The sequence below is a fragment of the Trichoplax adhaerens genome, genomic scaffold (assembly GCF_000150275.1).
Source record: "Trichoplax adhaerens TRIADscaffold_6 genomic scaffold, whole genome shotgun sequence".
In the NCBI taxonomy this organism is placed as follows: domain Eukaryota; kingdom Metazoa; phylum Placozoa; class Uniplacotomia; order Trichoplacea; family Trichoplacidae; genus Trichoplax; species Trichoplax adhaerens.
Window position 1 is genome coordinate 4162015 of NW_002060948.1, and position 20918 is coordinate 4182932.

Consider the following 20918-nt stretch of genomic DNA (forward strand, 5'->3'; position numbering starts at 1 on the left):
GATACCAAATTAGTCTATTATTTATGGAATGGATCTTCCTATTGACAAGATCAGTGGCTCTATTGACTCAGTTAATACGTCTGAATATCGTTGAATAGATCCATAACAATTGTCAACTGCATCTTAAATTGTTGTCGATCGTTCCTTAATTAAACATTGTTACAGTATTACTGTTTAATTTTCAATAGATGAAATTGCAGAATCATTTCACATTCGATATTTGAATTCACTCACTTACAAATAGAGTAGGCATTACATTTATTGGAAGAGTTATACATATTGATTAGTAATTCATACAGATAGGAAAAAGTTAATTGATAATAATTGGACGTCATAGTTTCAATTTCAATATTCTACTCAAGTGCGTTGACAGGTTAAAGAAAATGGATGTGTCTTGTATACTAAATTATTATATCTCAATGAATAATGATCAACTATTTTTGGTATTGTTTTATTACAATAGATTTTAAATAAAAATTCTGAGTTGATACAGCTGGCAAAGAGAAGCTTTTTGCTATATCATTAGTACTGAACTGAGCTTGATTACTGGTAGTTCGTCAATTATTTGCCATTTGATCATCCTGCCTGCGGCGAACGGCAGATCCTTTCTAGCTTTAGTGGAAAGAAATTTTGTCAAGATGGATTTGGTAAGATTTACCTATCTACTGCAGATTAATTGGGTCATCGGGATTACATTATTGTCTTTAGTCATCTTGTTAAATCTTGTGTTAACTGCATTAATATTAGCACGCAAGAAATTATGGAATTCTTCTAATATCTTACTGTGCAGTAAATTTATCTCCTTGATCGTCTCTGCATTAGTTTCATTCCTGCCTTGGGTAACAGCTACTAAGGAGAGTCAATGGTTTTATTATCGGACAGGCTTTGCTATGGGTTTAATTGTAAGCCTTCATATTTGCATTATTTTAGGTTATCGTTACATTTCAATTGAGGCCCCGTTCGCCAGTGAAAGGTATTTAACTGTTAGACGTACTTTACTGGTTCTTTTGGTTATGTGGTGTGTACCACTCTTGGCGACATTAATTCCACTTTTTGCCGTTGGTAGTTCTAATAGTTCAATTGGAAACGTTAATCAATCTCTTGCACTATCTGGTTCAATGACGAAAGAATCAATCTATATTTACTCAGCGATTACAATTTTACTACCTGCAATTGCTATTATTGGTGCTTACGTTCGCATTTATGTTATTATTACTCATAAAATGGCAAACATATGTCTAGAAAAAAACCATCATTCCACCATATTACGCCGTAAGAAACGAGTTATATCGCAAATGGCGATGATGACAGGTATATTTATTTTTGCATGGGCTCCTTCAACAGTTTGTGTTATCTTAGGATATGAAGCTCCCCAAGTTAATGGCAATTATTCATTCGCTGTCATTAAAGAATATTCTGGCACTATTCTTTTACTCTACGGGATTATCCCTCCATTGCTTTACTGCCGCTACACTTCTGATTTAAAATCGGAAATTAAGAAGATATTGGGAATCAACAAACAATCTGCATCGATTATACCCAATCGTACCGTATCAACTGGCAATGGCTTAGCCAATTCACCGGTAGACTTGACAAGTTCTAAAAACGAATTATAAATCTTCATTTCACGCTAATGTTAATAAGTGCTGATAATAGTAAAAAAATGATCGATAACAGGTCTAGTTGTTGCCCTGTTTGATTTAATTTAATTCTAGAATCTGTTCAAATTTTTCGTTCCATAGCCAGTTATATCTAAATTTTTAATGGATAGATATATTATTTAGTTCTGCAATGAGATTAGTTCTTTATCTTTGAAATATCATTACCGTACTCATTTAAGAACTAGGAAATAACTAATAATATTGTTTGCATCGTTGGCACGGTCAGTAAAGAGGTCAGTTGGAGGAGTTCTCGAAGGAAAGAAATTAGATGATGATAGTAATAGGATCTTTTTAAATTATTGGTTCATGATGCAAAATTATTGATTAGTAATCTGAAAAATATATCTGTAATGCGAATAGTTTCGACGAGAAGGCAATATCGCTGCATCAATGTACATTTGAGACGATTTCTATCTTAAGATGCTGGACAGAAATTCAATTAATTGCCAGAAACTGTCGAATATTGTCAGATTATATTTGGGACTCTATTATCTAAATGAAATGAGATATGATCCATAATTACCGTAATTCTTTCATATACCATAGTTAAGTTAATTAGTAAGTAATTTAGTTGAAACTGCTTATCTGTGGATATGCGTCTACATATGCCCATTAAAAATTTTACTTTATTTATGACAGTCTTTTAAATTAATTGTTCTCCAATGAAATTATATGAGTGATTCTGATGAATGAGATGTTATGTTTCTGCTAAACATCATATTTAAATTTTATGTAAGAAATTGTATCTGTAATTAAAAATTTTGTCTTATTAAAGTGAAATTTGACCTATAGTCTTGGCTAACTGTCTTGAATAAAAGTCAATATTAAAATTAATATGGATTTTATTGCGCTGCACTAAAAGATCTATTTAAGGTGTTATTAATGTAGGACTTTGTGCCTATCTTGCTATAATTACTTATAGAGAATTGATTATTGATTTATTTTATTATAGATTCGAGTTAGAATGTGGAAACATTCAAGTAAAATTTCTTAATACTGTATATAAACAATGATACCAAAATATTTTAAAGGTTAAGACAGAGGACATCACATAAATATGTAATGGAGTATTTTAATGTATCATTCACTACTATTAATTAATTATCAACAGATAAATTTGGCGATTAGTATACTTTTAGAACGTTTAAATTCTATTACATTCTATAAGAGGCGCAGATAATGAAGTAGGAATTGTCGTCGTAAAGTATTATCCATCAGTACAGATAATCCGAGTATTAAATTATTGTTAAAGTTTCAGCAGGATCTAGTTACTATAATCTTTTGACAAATAAAAACTCTTTATATCGTAGAGACTAAAGATGTTAGTAATTTCACGCATAAAATTCGATATCTATATCAATTTCTTAATAGCAGATAGACAATAACGTGGTCAAAATATGCTCAGGATTGCTATAATGTATTATAAATTCCACGCTATGTTATAAGCTCAAAATCTGAACTATAATGTAATTGTGAGAATTATAGAATCAATGGCGGTAATCGAATTTAATACAATGTTAACGAGATAGCTAGAGTGAAATACATGAATTCTAAGTTATATATGAGCTTGATATTAATCATTTCAAATTTAAAATTTATACTATTGAAAAGTTATTGTAATTAAGCTTAATATTAATGAAAACAACCTCTTTCAAGATTATACAGTATATAAATAATTACTAAGTACGTTTTATGTATGTATTAGATTATCATCGAATAAATTGGGTATCATTTATAGGCTAAATAATTGCTAAAGCGTAAATGATTTATAGCGGACATGGCTGCTATTAAATTAACCTTGATCTCTGCATGATTGGCTGTATAGTATATTTAAAAGATTGCTCAGAACTCTAATTTCCTATAAAGTATACATATGTATATTCTGTCACTAAATATATCATCATTATTTTAATTAAAGATAAAATATAATGATAACACCCTATCAAAATAAGTTTGATAGTTATATGATAAAAATCGATAGCAATAAATGTACCAAAATATTGTTTTGTATCCATTTACTAATTGTATTTGATTGATTGACTTTACTTGCTTAAGTACAATTGGCAAGTTATTTTGCATACAGTTGCTAATTTATAATAGTGATATTTTGTGTTCGCTGATATCTATGGTTAAATATAATCTAGTTTAGATGCTGCGTATAGAAGTGTATCCGGGCAATATGTGTACAATACTATTTATTTGTTTTTTCTAATAGATATTTATTTTGATTGGGGTGATAACATATTTATAAGAGTTGACCATTGTCACTTGCCTATACGCTTTAAAATTAGTTTCATCTTATTCCGCTAAATATTTAAAATTACTTGAATATTAGCCTAATGATAACTCAGTAACTACGGTTTTATTTCCTTTTAAGAGTTAGAAAGATACTGTGATCATTTGTGTGATATTCTGTCACTCTTTAATTTGCATACTGTATTCAAAGCTGGATACCAATATTTCAAAGATTATAATCTGTTCCAAGCGAATCTAAAATATTTCAAATTTTTTCCCGAAATGTCCAGATAATCGATGCCATTAGAAAGTCTTTGGCCAAAGCCATTAAAACAATATTAGCGTAGCCGTAAGTAGACGCCAATATGTAGAAAGATCATCACCATATATATCAACAATCGACAATTGAATCTGTCTCGTCCCACTTTGTCTGATGTTAATTACAGGACATTACCTAATTAAGTTCACTTTTATTTTTACTGGTAGTTTTTCTGTATGAGATTATAGAGTATATCTCAACTTTAGAAGTTACAGCGAACTAAATTTTCCGGGCTTGCTTTAGATTGAATTATTGCAATCATTTAATGCAAAAATAACTATATGATTTCTAGTAATGTTGTTACCGTGCGATGTAGAGTCTATTAAACTTCAGTTGTTTGACAGCTATATTTGCTACATTAAAATAGATTGAGTCAATTTATTGCAAAATGATAATCATAGTAACACGGCCGTATACAGAATATGAGTATATATCTAATGAGTTAATAAAATTGTAATTAAAGCATGCAGTACTTAGCATACCATATTACTTAATTATTTCGTCAGTTTCAGCTGAAATTGAATAATTAGAATTTTTTTCTCTCCTTTTAAACAGATAATTGATGAATGTAAAATTGTTGTTATTATTAATAAGCACTATGTTATTGTCAAATTTTTCTTTTATTACCCGTTATATGCTGAATATATTACAATACTAGAATATTGGAGCCCTTTTTTATCTGTATCTATGATGAAGATATTTGCCTCTTAATGCCAGTTTTAATTGTTTGAGGCTCTGCAAAATTAACGTATTTGGTGATTACTGTAAACGTCATTCATGTCAATAGAATCGAGGAACCGCCTGAACCCTGACCGTCTGTAGCTTTGTTTACTAATTTCTTAATTTTTAGTTTTTGGTATTGTTCTTTAATGTGATGCGATCAAGAAGGCACACAAAGCGCGATGCTATGCAATATTATTTAAGAAAGAATGTGTACTTAATGTTGAAAGAATTGAAAGTAATTGCTCGATACTGTTTTAGGGTTAATGACTATTGATAAAAAATTTTTCTCAGCATGCTGTACGGTATGTCAGTGTAAAACCAAGATTTCTAAATAAAAATTTCATAAATGGGGCTACATATTTACATCAAAAAGGAAGACTGTCAGGGCAATATTGCCATTAAATGCTGATGTATCGATTACTTGTATATCGACAAGTATTTATTTCTGTAATGAGCTATAGTTTTTATAACATAATTTACGCATAGCTAAGGCCAATACGATTTTCAGATTTCATTTAAGAAATTTTGCAGAATATTTCTTGCGTCTGTTACTTTGTATATCATAGATAATGAATCCGTAATGAATCTAAAAGTTTATTTTAATTATCAGAATGAAATTAAATCATCTAGCTAAAATTTAGCCGTAAAATTATCAAATTAATAGTAAGTGAATATGTTCATTTCGATCTATACAGCATATGATTATTTTTAACTCTAGCGTTTTATTCTGGAAATTTTGAAGGGCTCTAGTAATTGATTCATTGTGATTTTACGCAGCCAGCTATGTTTTCATTTAAATTTTTCTCATTTAGTGAGCTTAAATGTTTGTCTACTGTATACCGTATATCTGAAGAAAATTAAAGCATTCGTTAAATTTTAATTATCAGTGTCTGACCTACTTGTATGAAAATAAACTAAAATACGAACTGTAAAGGCGTGTTCAAAAAAATTTATTATAATCAACGCTCTAATTGACTGTCGTTAACAGGAGCATTAGGACTAGCTGTTTCTGGTACAATTTTTTAGAATTTTATGGCGTAATATATTACTTGGTTAAATTTCTATACGTAGAGAATAAGTATTACCGCTATTTTTGCATGTACTTTGATATGGCATCTGTCACGGTACGAACTACCGTGAAGAAATAGCTATCTAAATTTGGTGAATATAATATAGTGATAATATATTACAACTGGTTACTTACAATAGGAAGTACTCTAATTATAAATATGTTACAGTAAATTTAATGCTGTGCTGTAATGTGCACTGAAATGATTCTGTGGATGGACATGTTGTAGTCCGACAGTGAAAAATTAGTTAGTAGATGTTCTCACCTAAGTATTTTTATAAGATGACTCATGAATGTTAGCTGCTGTAGAAGGGTATATAAGCCCGTCAGATAGTTGAATAAAGTAGTTCTCAATTGTCTAGTCGAGTTTAACGTAGAATCAAAGACGTCTAAATTCTTGTGAGTAGGGATACTGAATCCGCAGATTTTAAAGAAATTTAGAGATTTATTTTACGTTATCCTTGTCACGAAGCTGGTTTGTGACAGCATCAAATCAGGTGGGGATTGTTTGTAGAATGTATCGCTGTTTCATTGAAAAGGTATCGGATTCATGTCATAGGCTTAGATATCCAAGTAAATAACTACAGTCAATAGAGTGAGTAAAGCCTTACTGATGAATGCATATCTGTAAAATTATTTGCAGGAATCGATAATACTAAACCTGCAAATGAACTTTTTCACTTGAATAGTTCCAGGTTGGGTCGGATTAAATTCTGCATATGGTCTTGATAATGAAAATAAATTTGCACGATAATATTAATTTGCTTTCTAGTAGCTTATTAAGTAGGCTTTGTGAGCCAGCAAGAAGTAGATATTATGCAAAACTTATGAAACATACTGGTATTAACGAAAATTCTAGCCATACTATTAAACAAAATATATAATTATATAATTTAGACTCTAATTGATAAGTTAATGCATTACCTTACTTAGTTAATCTACTATCTTTGGATTATAGTATCAAGAATATATCTTAGTTGAATTATAGACGTTAATATGAAATTGGCTACCGTATTATTTGTGAATGTGCCTTCATAAGAATCAGTTCTTCATACAGTGCATGCTTTATGCGGAAAGATACGTTGAAGAAATATTATCCCGCCTGGATTAGAAATGTTATTTCTTGGATCCCAGTTGAAAAAATTCATACTTTGCTATCTGTTAATCAGAATAATCCTCCACATCGTAACAATTTCTGCATCTATAGAGCGCTCAAAGTTATTTCAACTTATTTCAAAGCTGTTGTCTTACTACATACAGTATAAATACTTGTGTAAGATTTTAGATTTTTAAAGGTAATGCTCTTACACGCTATGACACGGAATTCCTTTTGGTCATAAATTAAAGATACTATTTTATTTTCATTTTTAATCTCATTTTGTATGATTTGCGCAGTTTTAAGAATTATAATGCTGCAAGTGTAGCTTTGGCTATCAGTTATACGAATAACAATAACAGTTTTTATTTACAGAATTGGCTATAAAATCTACTTCCAATTTAGAAAAGAATGCATTCAAGCTAGTATTGAGTATTTGGTATCCTTTAAAATCTTTAATGAAAGATCTATTGACATTTCTTTTCATTGCTGCAGTCGGCTAGTACCATATATTACTGAGTATAATAACTCGAAGTGACAACAAATCACGGTACTAACACTTACACGATATTATGTTAAATATTATATTAGGTTATTTTCGATTGAAGACATAAACAAATGTGCATACATAATGAATAACTTCGTAATTATTATTTTAAGAGAATTTCGTTAGCAATTCATAAAGACCTCTATCATCAGCCATATATAATGGAGGATATGATATTCAATTATCAAATTTTTGATCGCAGTTAATTCAAGATAATGAAAGCGATTACATTGTTGCGAAAAGCAAATTCGTTCGACATTATTGTTTTATCGCATTATTATTTATTTTATCTATTTTAATGGTTGCGTAAACTTGTTATACTTGTATATACGTATATCGTTATTCCCTCGTTGAGTTATAATTTTGGTCATTTTAAGAAATCAGTGATAACATGTTCAGTCCGCAACTGCTGGCAAATTTCCTCTTCTACTTGCCACGAAGAATACTGAAATTTTTTGAGTAAATTCGCTGTTCAAATTCGTTCCAGATCGAGACGATAATGCTCCAATTCGTCGAGATTTTCCTCTGCCGAATATTTTATTCACTTCAGCTTTTAAGTCACTGGTGTACTTAACATAGAATATTGGCACCGTGATACTGTAGATTAGCTGTAAAACAACGCCAATTCGGGAAATAACTAGGGAGAGATTGATTCTATTTTTACGGAGTGCCACTGATGCTATTATCCCTGATACTGGATATGAGATTACAAAGATAGCAGTTAATGCAACCATTTGATATAAGACTCTTTTCCTATTATAGATAGATGACTTTAAGGTTGTTATTCGGTTACCGTTATTTTCAATACGTAACTTTTTTTTCAATACTATGCAATAAAAACGCGTGTAACAGGATATAATGATGCATGTTGGTATAATACCGACGATGACATGATAAATTTCAATGGTAGTTCGGAGCATATTTTTATCGGCTGAAATGTTTTTGCCAAATTCGAAGTTGACATTAAAGATGCATGAAGTTATATTTGGTTTAACATTTGCTTGAATCACGGAATAGCGTTCAATAAAAGCTGCCATGTAAAAACCGATCGGAATTATCCATATCGCGATCATAATTACGGCTACATTACGAGATGTACATATTCGTTTATATAGAAATGGTTTTTCTATCGCAAATAATCTGTGTAATGTAATAATGGAAAGGTGTAAGCACGAAATAATACCCATAGCAAAAGCTAGTGAAAATAAAAGATTACAGGTGTACCAGTTGGTGTGTAAGCTAAACACGGTGAATAATGGTATGAAGTAGGCGCAAATAGCTATCATATTTAAAATCATGTAACTTAATATCATGATATTAGACTCATTCTGCAATAAGATTGGTTTACAGACAATAATTAATATTAAAAATAAAGCAACAATAAATGCTACTGCGCTAAGTAATAAACCTATAGTAACGATAATAATAATATCAAAAACCATCTTTAGAATATAATTTTGAAAATATTTATGTGTTTACAAACGTATCTTACTGATGAATTAAACAATTAACGTAAATGATCTTATATAGCTTGAAATGTGCTTAATACTATCTACTGATACAGAAATACTATTATAACTATGTAAGTAAATTGCACGAGATCGAAATAATTATAGCGTTATTATCGTTATTATCGACTACACAAAATTAACAATTTTTTATCATTAGAATCTACTTACAAGACATTTTATGCTGTACAGATACGAATCTCACAAAGCTTAAAAATTGAAAATAATAATACAAATTCAGTAAATGAGAGTCGTTTCTAAACGGATAGTGCACTTATCACGTAAAATAAATATGTGTATAAGTTATGATAGGTACGGGATATTTAATTACTCGAGGTTTCTTGTTATTGACTATAAATAGTAATAATAAAATGGTTCAGATATACAGATCAAGTCTGAATAATAGTTTATTTTATCTGATTTATTTTGGTGATCTTATGAATTGAAGTAAATTGGTTCTACATAAAGCTTTTTGACAGTTTTCATCCACAATGAATGTTATTTAATTAATAAACGATCGGTCTTTATTGCTATTATTTTGTATAATTGCCTTGTTTGACTTACGATGACATGTCTACAGGGGTAGATTTCCAAGAAATCATTTAATTCTACATTCAGAAGATGCATAGCAAGATTATCAATATCGATTAATTCTGCTATCAAGTAATTTTTCAACGAAGAAGATTCATATGGAAATTATTGAACTTAATTATAGGCTCACTGTATTATTTATACTACAGATCGGTTATGATAAATTGTAACAATTTTAATTGTATTAAACTTAATTTAAAGTCCGATGAATAGAATAGTTCTAGAAGATAATGCTATGGATTTATAGTAAAAATGTTATAGTGACGAAATTTTCATATTTTTCAGTGATACATATCTCAGCTTACTTTAATTTTTAAAGTGCTATAATCAACATTAATATTAATGCTAATAATTTTCAAAAATCTTTTTCTTTGTCTGTCAGCTTGCCTTGTATTGGTAGAAAGCCATAATGTAATTTTCAGATATATCTTATAGCATGTTACCATAATACTTGAAATTACTGGAGGAAGTCTATCTATAATATTTCATGGCTTAATGCCATTGATGAAGTAATTCATTGGGTCTTTAAGGTGATGATTCTTCTCGGTTTGTATGCACAATATAGCGAATGAGGTACAAGTGAGAAGTAATTAAAGTAAATTTGTAAAATTGGTAGTGGTCCATTTGTGATATACTACTACAGGTTTAGGTATCTAATCATGATTCTTAGTTGTAAGCAGCCAGTTAGAAACATACTAAAATACTGCAAATGATTGATATATGACCCGAATGTCAATAAAATTATGTCAACCGCTGTATATCGATATGTCTATTGCTACTATCGGAAATCTTGTATACTAAAGTTATTATCAGTTTGGGCATTGCCGTACTATCTCATTCTAAAAATAGGATATTCTGAAATTATTATAATTCATTAAATCCAGTCTTAGTTATTATGATAATTTATCAGATTCTGATACGTTAAAGTGATTAAATTTGATCATTTATTTGCTTTTGGGCTATTGCCAATATGTTTGTGAGTATTATCGTCATCGATTTTTTTTGTGTAAAGACTAACGGCAGTATTAATTATAGCTGAGGTTTTGCAGAAATTTACAATTTAAGATCGATTATGATTGAACAATAGGCTTTTTTTACATCATTTACAAAACTTGCGAGTTTGCTAAGCATTAAAGCATTCATATAGTTAATAAAGGTGGCTAATATAAATTTTTAACTAAAAGGGATTACCATAATGTATCCACTGTACAAAAATAAGAATAGCTTTGCGTGAATATTTATAAAGCAAACAGTAGAAAGTAAATAACTTGATTTTGTAGTAATACCTTCTAGTTAAACAAAGTTACTGAAATTTGCATGTTTAATGGTAGGCATCGATAAGAATATTATCTTATTTGATAAATAAGCAATTTAATCGCATTAGTTTATTTTATTTTTGATTAATGATAATCTACAACATTCCTGAAGTTGAAGCATACATTGAAAATGAATTGAGGGGAAGAGATTAGAGAAATAATGAATCTATTTTAGTGCAAAAGTTTAATTAAAACAGTAAATCATTGGGAAGGTTTCCAGTCGTAATATAACTTATGCATGGTCAAAAATGTTCATGTGAAATGATAGATGAATATAATGTGTTTGTCATATTCAATTTTATTACTAAATTTCTCTTTATAAAATGATACAAAGAGTAATTGACTGATTTTACTTGCCAATGTTGCCAGGAAATAGTTTACTATAAATGATATGACTTCATTGTGTGATAGTGAAGTAGTTTTAAGTGTCCTATTACATCCGTCTACTCTTTCTAAATGGATATTTGCGGATCTTTCATTGTTTACTTTAGTTGGTTACGCTTTTCGTTATCATAGCTACGGGGAAACATTAGAGCAAGCCAATCAAATTTGAAGCTCAAATTTGAAGCTGTCTTTTTATTTATAAATAACAATAAAACAGGTGCTTTGATTATCCGATAACTTACGACATTGAATATAGTTGCCATTTATCCGGTAGCCGGATAATCATCAAATTAGTAAAATTGAAGGTGGTGCTTTTCTCTACATATTGTGCTATTACGATAAAATAAAGCCCTACTGTCAGGCAAAAATTAGAGTTCAATGCCTAGGAGATATCCTAACTGCAGATATTTATTGTTATCCGTTACTACTTTTGGGTAGAATGAATTTTATTCTTTGTCAGTCAAATTATTTTTTTTTTAGTGTGTTTGGACTTACGCTTATTCTGTTAGGATTGAATCCGTCGCATAAAGAAGAGTAAGATTTGTCATTTATTCTTTCATTTATGTATCACGGCAGATAACTTATGGACTATAGTAATATCTATACTACTGCAATTTGCTATTTACAGCTGAGGAGATTATGGCTATAATTGGTAATAAGTATTTGTCATTATTATTTCGATATTTAAACATAACGTACATTGTTAGAGTTAATTACTAGCAATTGTATTATTTGACCGTAAGTACTGTTTTTTATTTTATTTATTTAGTAGTGCTTGAGATAGTCCCTAGTCCCTGAAATGGATTATGCTAGCTGAAGGCGCATACCGTTTAGTGAGAATGATCAGTTAGATTTGTTAATTCCAATCGAAGCAGATTCAACAGATTTTGTTATTAATGATCCAAATGCTTGTAAATATATATACGAGTACTGCAGTTTAGAATTGCAAGTTAGTTCTTTCTCTCGTTTCGTAATTGGCTGTAGAATACTGTTGTGGTAAACTTTGTATTAAAAGTAAATTTTTATTCCAAGTGAAAGGTTATCACATAGCTGTTCCTTATATGAGAATGTTTGTTTTATCACGTAGAATATTTAGCCGTGCATTTCAGCTGTCTTAGGCTACATGCTTCTATTTTGTAGAGGTAAATCTTGGCTATTTTAATCAGCTTATTAGTTATCAGCAGTTGTTGAAGATGAAACCTGGAATTACAGTGTCACATTTTATTACTTCCATCTAATAATTTTCGTACTTTATTATTTATTTTAATCTAGTCCAACACCCTGCTCGTGATAATATACCGTAAGCTATTCATGTACTGAATGTTTCTTCGTGGTATCAATACACCTATGATAAGAAATGAATTCACACTAATAGTAAAAATATCTGTTACTAATACAAAGCTATGTCCAGCTGTCCATATAAAAAGGAGATTTTCCAGTTGTGTGTAATGAATGAATGAGCTGAGATTCAATGTTGATCCACGAGCTGCACCTACCTTTTCCTTCAGTAGCCGCTATTATAGTGCTAATAGGCTCATCGATTCTTTCCTACTTTCAGCAAATTCATAGCGATTTGCGTAAAATGCTTCCTTTTGAGTGCGTGTTGCAACGAGGGTCTATTGTTGTAGTAGCTGACATACATCATACTGACGTATAATTAATTGGCTTGTACCTATCTAGGAAACTACAGCAGGATAACCTAACGATGAATTTTCTTTTAATTTATTGCTTTGTGTGATTATGTTCATTTGAACTACAAAAAGTAAAATTACAGTAATCATAGCGGTACAGTATAATACTTTACTCGTTGATAGTGCTAGATCATTCAATTAAAATTATCAACAATGAGTATACGACATTTTTAGTTTAGTCTTAACTAATTTATAGCAGGCATCCATAGTGATTGCCGTCCCGGATATTCGATTTGGTGTGTGTGATCATCATTTCAGTCACGGACTGCTAGAAGAAGACCTGGACTGACTGGACTCATGACTTCCTCAGACAGACGGACTCTTCTTAGCAAAAGAGGTCGTCAATATCGAAAAATATCTAGGAGTATGGATCTTCCGTATTTGTTTTCTGAATTACTAATACTAATTTTCATAACATCGACGATCTTATATAAGTGTCTCCAAGCGGAACTTAGTAACAGATGATAAGATTTATTTAACGTAGATGCTTCATTAAGAAAAAATCAGTCCATTCAAAATCCAACGTTTTCATACTAAAGTAGTATCATACCGAAGTGCTTGGCACAATACATTGACGAGACGTAGCCGAAAATGTCTGTCCATCCAAGAGTGGTCAGTCCAGGTCTACTTCTGTAGGCCGTGTCAGACAGAGTATTGTACAACCTACAGTATACTACTGTACTGTAGTACTGTGCTATTTTGCTATGAAACAATACAGTACTGTACAGTACTGTACACTGTACGGATAGATGAAGTACTGTACAGTGTACAGTACAGTAGTCAAGTGTCCATGTTAATATTTACTGTACAGTACTATACACTATACAGTATAATCGACGTGACAATGCATAGGGCGTTAACAGCTCTTGTTTGAGCTACCTAGCTTGGCTTGCAGTTCGCAGCTTGCATGTTGCTGTAGAAGATCGCTTGGCTATCAGCTACGATAGTATAGATAATTCATCATCATAATAATAAAGAATTCAATTACATCAAGAATTCATAATCTTTCAAGCGACTGTTAGGTCTTAATAGTTACAATATTTTGCATCTAGTGTTGCTGTAATCATGGCGTCTCGAGGGAAAGCGGAAACAGAACAACTTAAAAAACGGCTAGAAGAGCAGCTAGATCGTTTAATGGCTCAACTATCTGATCTTGAGGAATGTCGGTATGCCAGAAGTTACGATCTCGTATATTAATTAATCGTACTGTAGGCGCGATTTCTATTTATTTTTAAAATTGGTGTTATACAAGTATGAGGACTGACACAAATAATTGATATAGGATATAATTGAATATTTCCAACGCCGGCTCGTAATGATAATTAATCATACCGTACTATTGATGAGTATACTGTAATTACCAAAGTAAACTGTACACTATCCATGCAACTGTACTGTACAACAAATAATAATATGTTCGGTTTAAACTATTCCGGCTACTCGCTTTCTTTATCAATGAATTGTTATACAGTACTAGTAATGGAGACTTTGAACACTTGACAATCTTTTCAACTATAGCTTGATATTGATTTTCGTGATTGGATATCGATAAAAGTGGACAGTACAGTATATCTACCAGTTCAGCTATCCATAAGATACTAAAGCATCCGCCTTTGCTGATGGAAGATCCTCTTTATCAGCCTGTCATTAATGCTTACCTTGCCGTATGTATAAAGTCATGGAGTACACATTACTGGAGATACTTGTTAAAGATATAGTACTGTACAGTACAGTAGAGTACTACAACTGTGTGGCTACCGTAGATTTAAGATACTATAACTGTAAACACAGGTTGCTATATCAGAATCCGATGTGCGTGATCATTTTACGAGAGGTATTGCTGCACTATGAAATCGAGTAAAACGTTTCTATCGTGCTTCTTATACGTGTATGTAATTGGTTTGAGATACACCATCGATCCGTATTTCCTACAGTTTTTAACGAAACCCGGATAATTTACCGCATTAAATTAATTTTACGCTGTATAGGATTGAATGCTGTAAAATATTCAACCCACCCTCGTAATATTAAAACAGATAATTTACTGCACCAGATTAATTTGACGGTGTATAGGATTGAACGCTGCAAAGTATTCAATTCACCCTCGTGATATCTAATCTATATTGATATTGTTTCCATCCTATATTACTACATTGTACAGTACTGTACAGCGATAAATTGTCCTCGTTAAATTGTCTTAGACCGAGTTTTTGATTGGATATGTTGATGCGTACGGCGCAGTGTGTTATAGTATTACATTAATCTAGCTCGTCTGTAGACGCTAATGATATTGGTATTTGTGATCACTTGCAGGGAAGATTTAGATGAAGATGAGTATGAAGTGACCAAGAAGGAAACGTATGAACAATTAAGCGAATTTAATGATTCACTAAAGCGAATTGCCGGTGGCAATATGACATTAGTTGATGATTTAAATGGAATGCAATTGGTAAATAATTATATTTAATGAACGAGTATACAGCGCATGATATGGTATCAGCCATTGCATACGATGACAAGCTTTACCGAAATAATAATGATAATGTAAATGCATTGCATTTAATTTAATCTTAGGCTATACAAGCTGCAATTAGTGAAGCCTTTAAGACACCTGAAGTGATACGACTTTTTGCAAAGAAACAGCCTGGACAGCTAAGGAATAGACTTGCTGAGGTTGATTTAGTACCAGCTTTCTAAACATTTTATACGTAGCTTACTTAATGGACCTGTTTAGGCGATCTCTGCTTGAATAGTAATAGTAGTACTGAATTTATACACGTAATAATAATAGATAGAACGCGATGGCAAAATTGGGAAATTGGCTGTCGATGTGTACAAACAGCAGAAGCTTGAGATACTGACAGCTTTAAAAAAATTAGGAGATAAGGTAACTATGGATATGGTGTAATTTCATATATTCCTATGTCGAATAATGCAGTGCAAAACTTGCTTTTGGGCTTATCGCTAAAAGTCTACGTATATACGTCTATTGTGCATTGGTAGCTATCCCCAGAAGAAAGTGCTTTCCTTGCAGATAATGCGACGGCGTCATTAAATCAATTTGAGCAAGTTTCTGGAGATATTGGTTTGTGCCTCTTTTTTATTCATAATTTATAAATATAATCAGTATGATAGGCTTAATAGCAGTAGGCAATCGATGCTTACAATGTCTATGTACGATCCATAAATGACCGGGTGATGGAATCGTGTAGTAACATTTCTAAAATTGATTAGGAACAACTGAAAATGTATTAGCGGTTGCTGGTTCGCAAGTTAGTGAAGCTCGTAAGTAGTTACCAAGCCGTGGATACTCACCCTTTTGAAATGAGGCGATGTTGTTCTTTGTGAACTCGGGTCGTAAGCAGCTGTATCACGCAAATCAACAAGTATCTGAATTTCTGCTAGTGAGATAGATTGTTGTGTTACTGTAATTTATAATGCTCACTCCATACACAGAGCATCTCGGTCTTTACCTGTGCTCGCTAAACAATTTTCTAAGTTTGTGATATAGTACAAATTAGTGTGGTAACCTTGTTTTCTGGAATTGAATCTATTTTACTGTACCAATTTTAAAGTTTTATCATGGGTAGTGCAGAAGTATACTCGTAAAAATGCCTTTTGGCCTTGTTATTCTCACACTAGTTACCTGTTACTATGTTAGTTGCCATTGAAAGCAAATATTTTATTTTTACTAGTCAGTTACATAATAAAATATGATTACCAAGATGCAATCCTATTATTTTGTCTAGTATTATGCTCACAAGATGATGAGCTGTAGTTGTTTACGATGATCACGATGCAGTGATTGATTTATGTTATCGGCGAAATGCAGTAGATTGTTACAGACCAATACTGGATACAGGATAGATGAACGTAACATTTTCAGTAGTGCATGTTTGAATTACAATACTGATGTAGTTGTAACAAAATAGAGTAAGGTATAGTATTGTCACCTTGATCAAAACATTTTTGAAGTGAAGTGAACCGTGGCATGCAGTATTTACTAATAGAGAAGAAAGTTACTGAACAGTACATTCATTTTTTTAGTTACTAGGATATTGATACTTTATTTGTACTGTCGTTTACGCCAATTTATATCAACTCCTAAGGCACTGCGTGCACAAGTATGAAAAGTAAATTGATAAATTTAGAATCGATATTTATAACATTGACGCAAATATAATTATGAATCTACTGTTTTGAGCATTTAATCATTTCAAGAGACTGCTGTCCTCAATTCTATTAATATGCTAGTCAGTGTAAATCCGGCATAGCCAGGCTTTCTGCATAAAACGTGTAAATCTATTGCTTCAAACAAAAATATCTATATAGCATTTATATATATGTTATACATGTACAACCCGCGTAGACGAGTATCACCGCCCCGATTTTGAAGTTCTTTGTGTACAGTATGTACTGTAGATTACTGTATATTTGGCTGATTTCAAAAGTATCATGTCAAAGTGGTTCTAGACTATTTATTTTATCTGCTTTTATGATCAATGCACTCCTTGATCAGGTGCAGGCGTGCTGTTGGGGGTGTACTGAATATAAAGTTTATTCTTCATTTCGTCCAAATTTTGAATTGGGCCAAGTTGTTATTCAATATAGGAGTCAGGGCACTGTTAAGGGAACTGCTAAGAGAAAATTCCTTTACAAGACTGGGATACTACTACCCATTGTCGATAGGGTAGCTGACTATTATACTTTACTTGCGAAGTACAGTTGTTCATTTAATGACTTGATCACAGCCATTCATTCTAACATTAATCCAACACATTACACACAATTTGGTGACCGATTGCCGATGTACACTGTACATACAAATACACTTGAGTGGATACTAGCCCTAGCCATTTTCAATTCCTTTGCACACTTGGTTTAAGCTGTCCGATATTACGAGTCGTCGACATCGACAGTCTTAACCTATGCAACATCGAAAAAATTCAGAAATCGTCCAATCTTACACGGCGCAAATCAAGTTCCACCGGAGGATTTTTGAATTTTTTTGTAGACATGTCATTCTACTGTGTGTCTATAGTATCCATAAATGATGGAGATGTTGCAAAAAATGACTACAAGGCCATTGTCGATCTATTGAAGAACTCGTTAGGCAGCCAGAGGTAAAGCTTGGCAGTATTTGGTGCATCGATGCTAGTGTAGTGTCTAGTTTGAGCGCTTGTAATGACTAATATAGTATGCAGCACACGCATCTAGCCCTATCCTGTATGGACAGTCCAGCTGTCGATCTTGGTATTGGTTACCATACAGTAGAATGGTGGTGTATCGTGGGTGGATACCTGTCAGTACAGTACAGAATGCTGCTACAGTACTGTACTGTAGTACAGTCAAAGAAAAACCCAAAGTACTGTATTACAGTACAGTACAGTATAGTACAGTGTACAGTACTGTATACTGTAATACTGTACTGTAATACCAAATTACAAAGTACAGTACACAGTAAATTATTAGTTTTAATTAGGACTGTAATACCAACGTGACCTACTGTTCAGGGCAAAGTAGTGTACGCCTATAGTCGCTCAAGTGATACAACAGTACCATCTAGTTACAATTTCGAATGTCACCCCAATTCTTCATCCATGGTATTGTAGCAGCCTACTTACGATACAAAGTCGTTTCAATTACCAGAGTGCAAAGCCAACTGGGGTGACACTTTCAATTGGAGAGACTTTTAGTGTACCGTGCTGCAAATGGTCCGCTTCGAAACAGACTTGAGTACTGCATTATTCAACTTGGACCCTGTTGTAATCAAGTGATTTCATAGTAATGAAGAGAGAAGACGGTGGCGTAGTAGCGAGCAATATTGGACCAATTCATTACTGGATCGATTTTCAAGCAACGCATTCATTCAACTAGTCAAAACCTTTTTTGACCTTGTACAGGTAAATTGATGAAAGTAAACTGAGGTAGAGCTAAAACTGTTCAAGTATTAACTTTGGATATTGACATTGTAGAGTGGTAGGTACAGCAGTAAGGTCTGCGATCCATTGATCCGACGGGCTATCTGGGCCATTAAAATTCGATAGCCAATACAATACCATGATGAATCGTGATCGAGAAGGTAAATCCAACCGTGAAACTCGTCATCTATGGGCTGGCAACTTCCCAGAAGATAGTACAGAAGAATCTATATTGACTTACTTTGAAAGGTATGATCTTCATCCACGAGATGTTGCAACAAATTGAACAATCAATTCCAATATTATGTTAGTTACAATTCAGATTGCAAGTGTAGTACGTACAAATTGCCTTGCTGTTTATACAATATTACAGTACTACTCATTAATCAAGCGCTGACTGATGACATCCGTCTAAGTCGGGTTAAGTCGCATGCAATCTTATTTCCAATCTGCCCATAGTCTACGTAATCGAATTGGCACAGTAGAAAGATAGCACAAGGTCAAAATCAATAGTAGTCATGACCCAATGAAGGACCAGCTCATTCTGTGTTTTACAACATGGACAGTATTCGCCCGCCATTTTAAATTGTCTACTATTCCACTTATTCCAACTTTGATCCCAGAATTGACCGTCTCCGTCGATTAATCACCGAGCGTTATACCAGATTGACCGACCTAAAATGGATGGTCCTTTGGACACTCTATACTGATGAATATTCCTTTTATTCTTAAGGATTTAAAATTGTTTATTACTGTAGCCCAGTTAATCTTGCATGCTTGTTGTACAATAGCGGTCATTTCTGTTGCCCATCATGTGATACAACAAATGCTCCATCCATTTGCTAGTGATTGCCCTAATTTAGAGTGCGAATCATACACTTGTTTGCTGTAAAATCGTCTTAGTCTTGAGTATAATTTCGCATCAAGTTACAGTATATCTGTAAAATAGTAGCATCGATTGCTTTAACGTATGCATGAACTAATATCACACTATTGTACTCGCACGGGTCGTGTGGTCGACGTGATAGGTTAACTTTTGGGCTTTACATGCTCTCAACTCGGTTAATGACACTTAACCCCATCACTCATTTTCAACTTCGACATTCTATCGATGCTATTCTCTAAAATGCAATTATTTTTATACACTTATATATCGAATAGCAACTTGATCAATTGGTGAGGGTAGCTTGAATTTGCTCTAGACAGTAGGCGAATGGAATTGTTGCTTATACAGGAAGTTTCTACTGTCTATTCCAGTAGAATGTATAGTAGTAGGACAATCATTGGGAAGATAGTGCACTGTATGCATGACTATCGTTACTAGTAGAAATAACATTGATTTGAATTGTGGTTAATTAAAATACGATCGACAAAATCAGGGTATATATTTATCATTAGGTACAATGATGATGATTTTCAAACTGTGTCCAATGATCGTTAATTCAATTATTCTTATGGGGAATACATAACATGCGATGCCGAGTCAGTGATAGGAAGCCCATCATTATTTCTGCCCACTAGCCATCCTAACATAGATACAATACACGGAAAACTTATTACTGTATACTAGACGTTGTAAATTACAATCAGCTAGTATTACTGTACTGTAACTTAACTTAATTATTCTTGCTGAAATGCGAAATATGCAGTACTGTATTTTGTTTGTATTTTACTTCATCGCTCGGCTTCCTATTAAATAATTTTACTGATGCGTTAGTGATGACATAAGAATGATCAGTGTGTATTAGATGTAGTGATTGATTTAACTTAACATTCATCACTTTTCACGGTATATATTACACATCTCATTCATCTTGATCACTATTCTATTTACCTACCGTATAACTGAGCGAGAAT

At 32.4% G+C, this 20918-nt stretch overlaps 2 protein-coding genes across 2 annotated transcripts; both read left to right on the forward strand.

Moving 5' to 3' along the window:
• Positions 1–638: 638 nt before the first annotated feature.
• Positions 639–1616, forward strand: TRIADDRAFT_57577 (uncharacterized protein; the record flags this gene model as incomplete). Its single annotated transcript, XM_002113388.1, has 1 exon — positions 639–1616. The coding sequence occupies one exon, from the start codon at positions 639–641 to the stop codon at positions 1614–1616; it is 978 nt and encodes a 325-aa protein (XP_002113424.1).
• Positions 1617–14205: 12589 nt separating this feature from the next.
• TRIADDRAFT_27286 (uncharacterized protein) lies at positions 14206–16433 on the forward strand (the record flags this gene model as incomplete). The annotated part of the gene is made up of 6 exons (XM_002113389.1): positions 14206–14306; positions 15454–15589; positions 15715–15813; positions 15932–16027; positions 16144–16225; positions 16375–16433. 6 exons carry the CDS (start codon positions 14206–14208, stop codon positions 16431–16433), a joined length of 573 nt encoding a protein of 190 aa, XP_002113425.1.
• Between the last annotated feature and the right edge of the window lie 4485 nt (positions 16434–20918).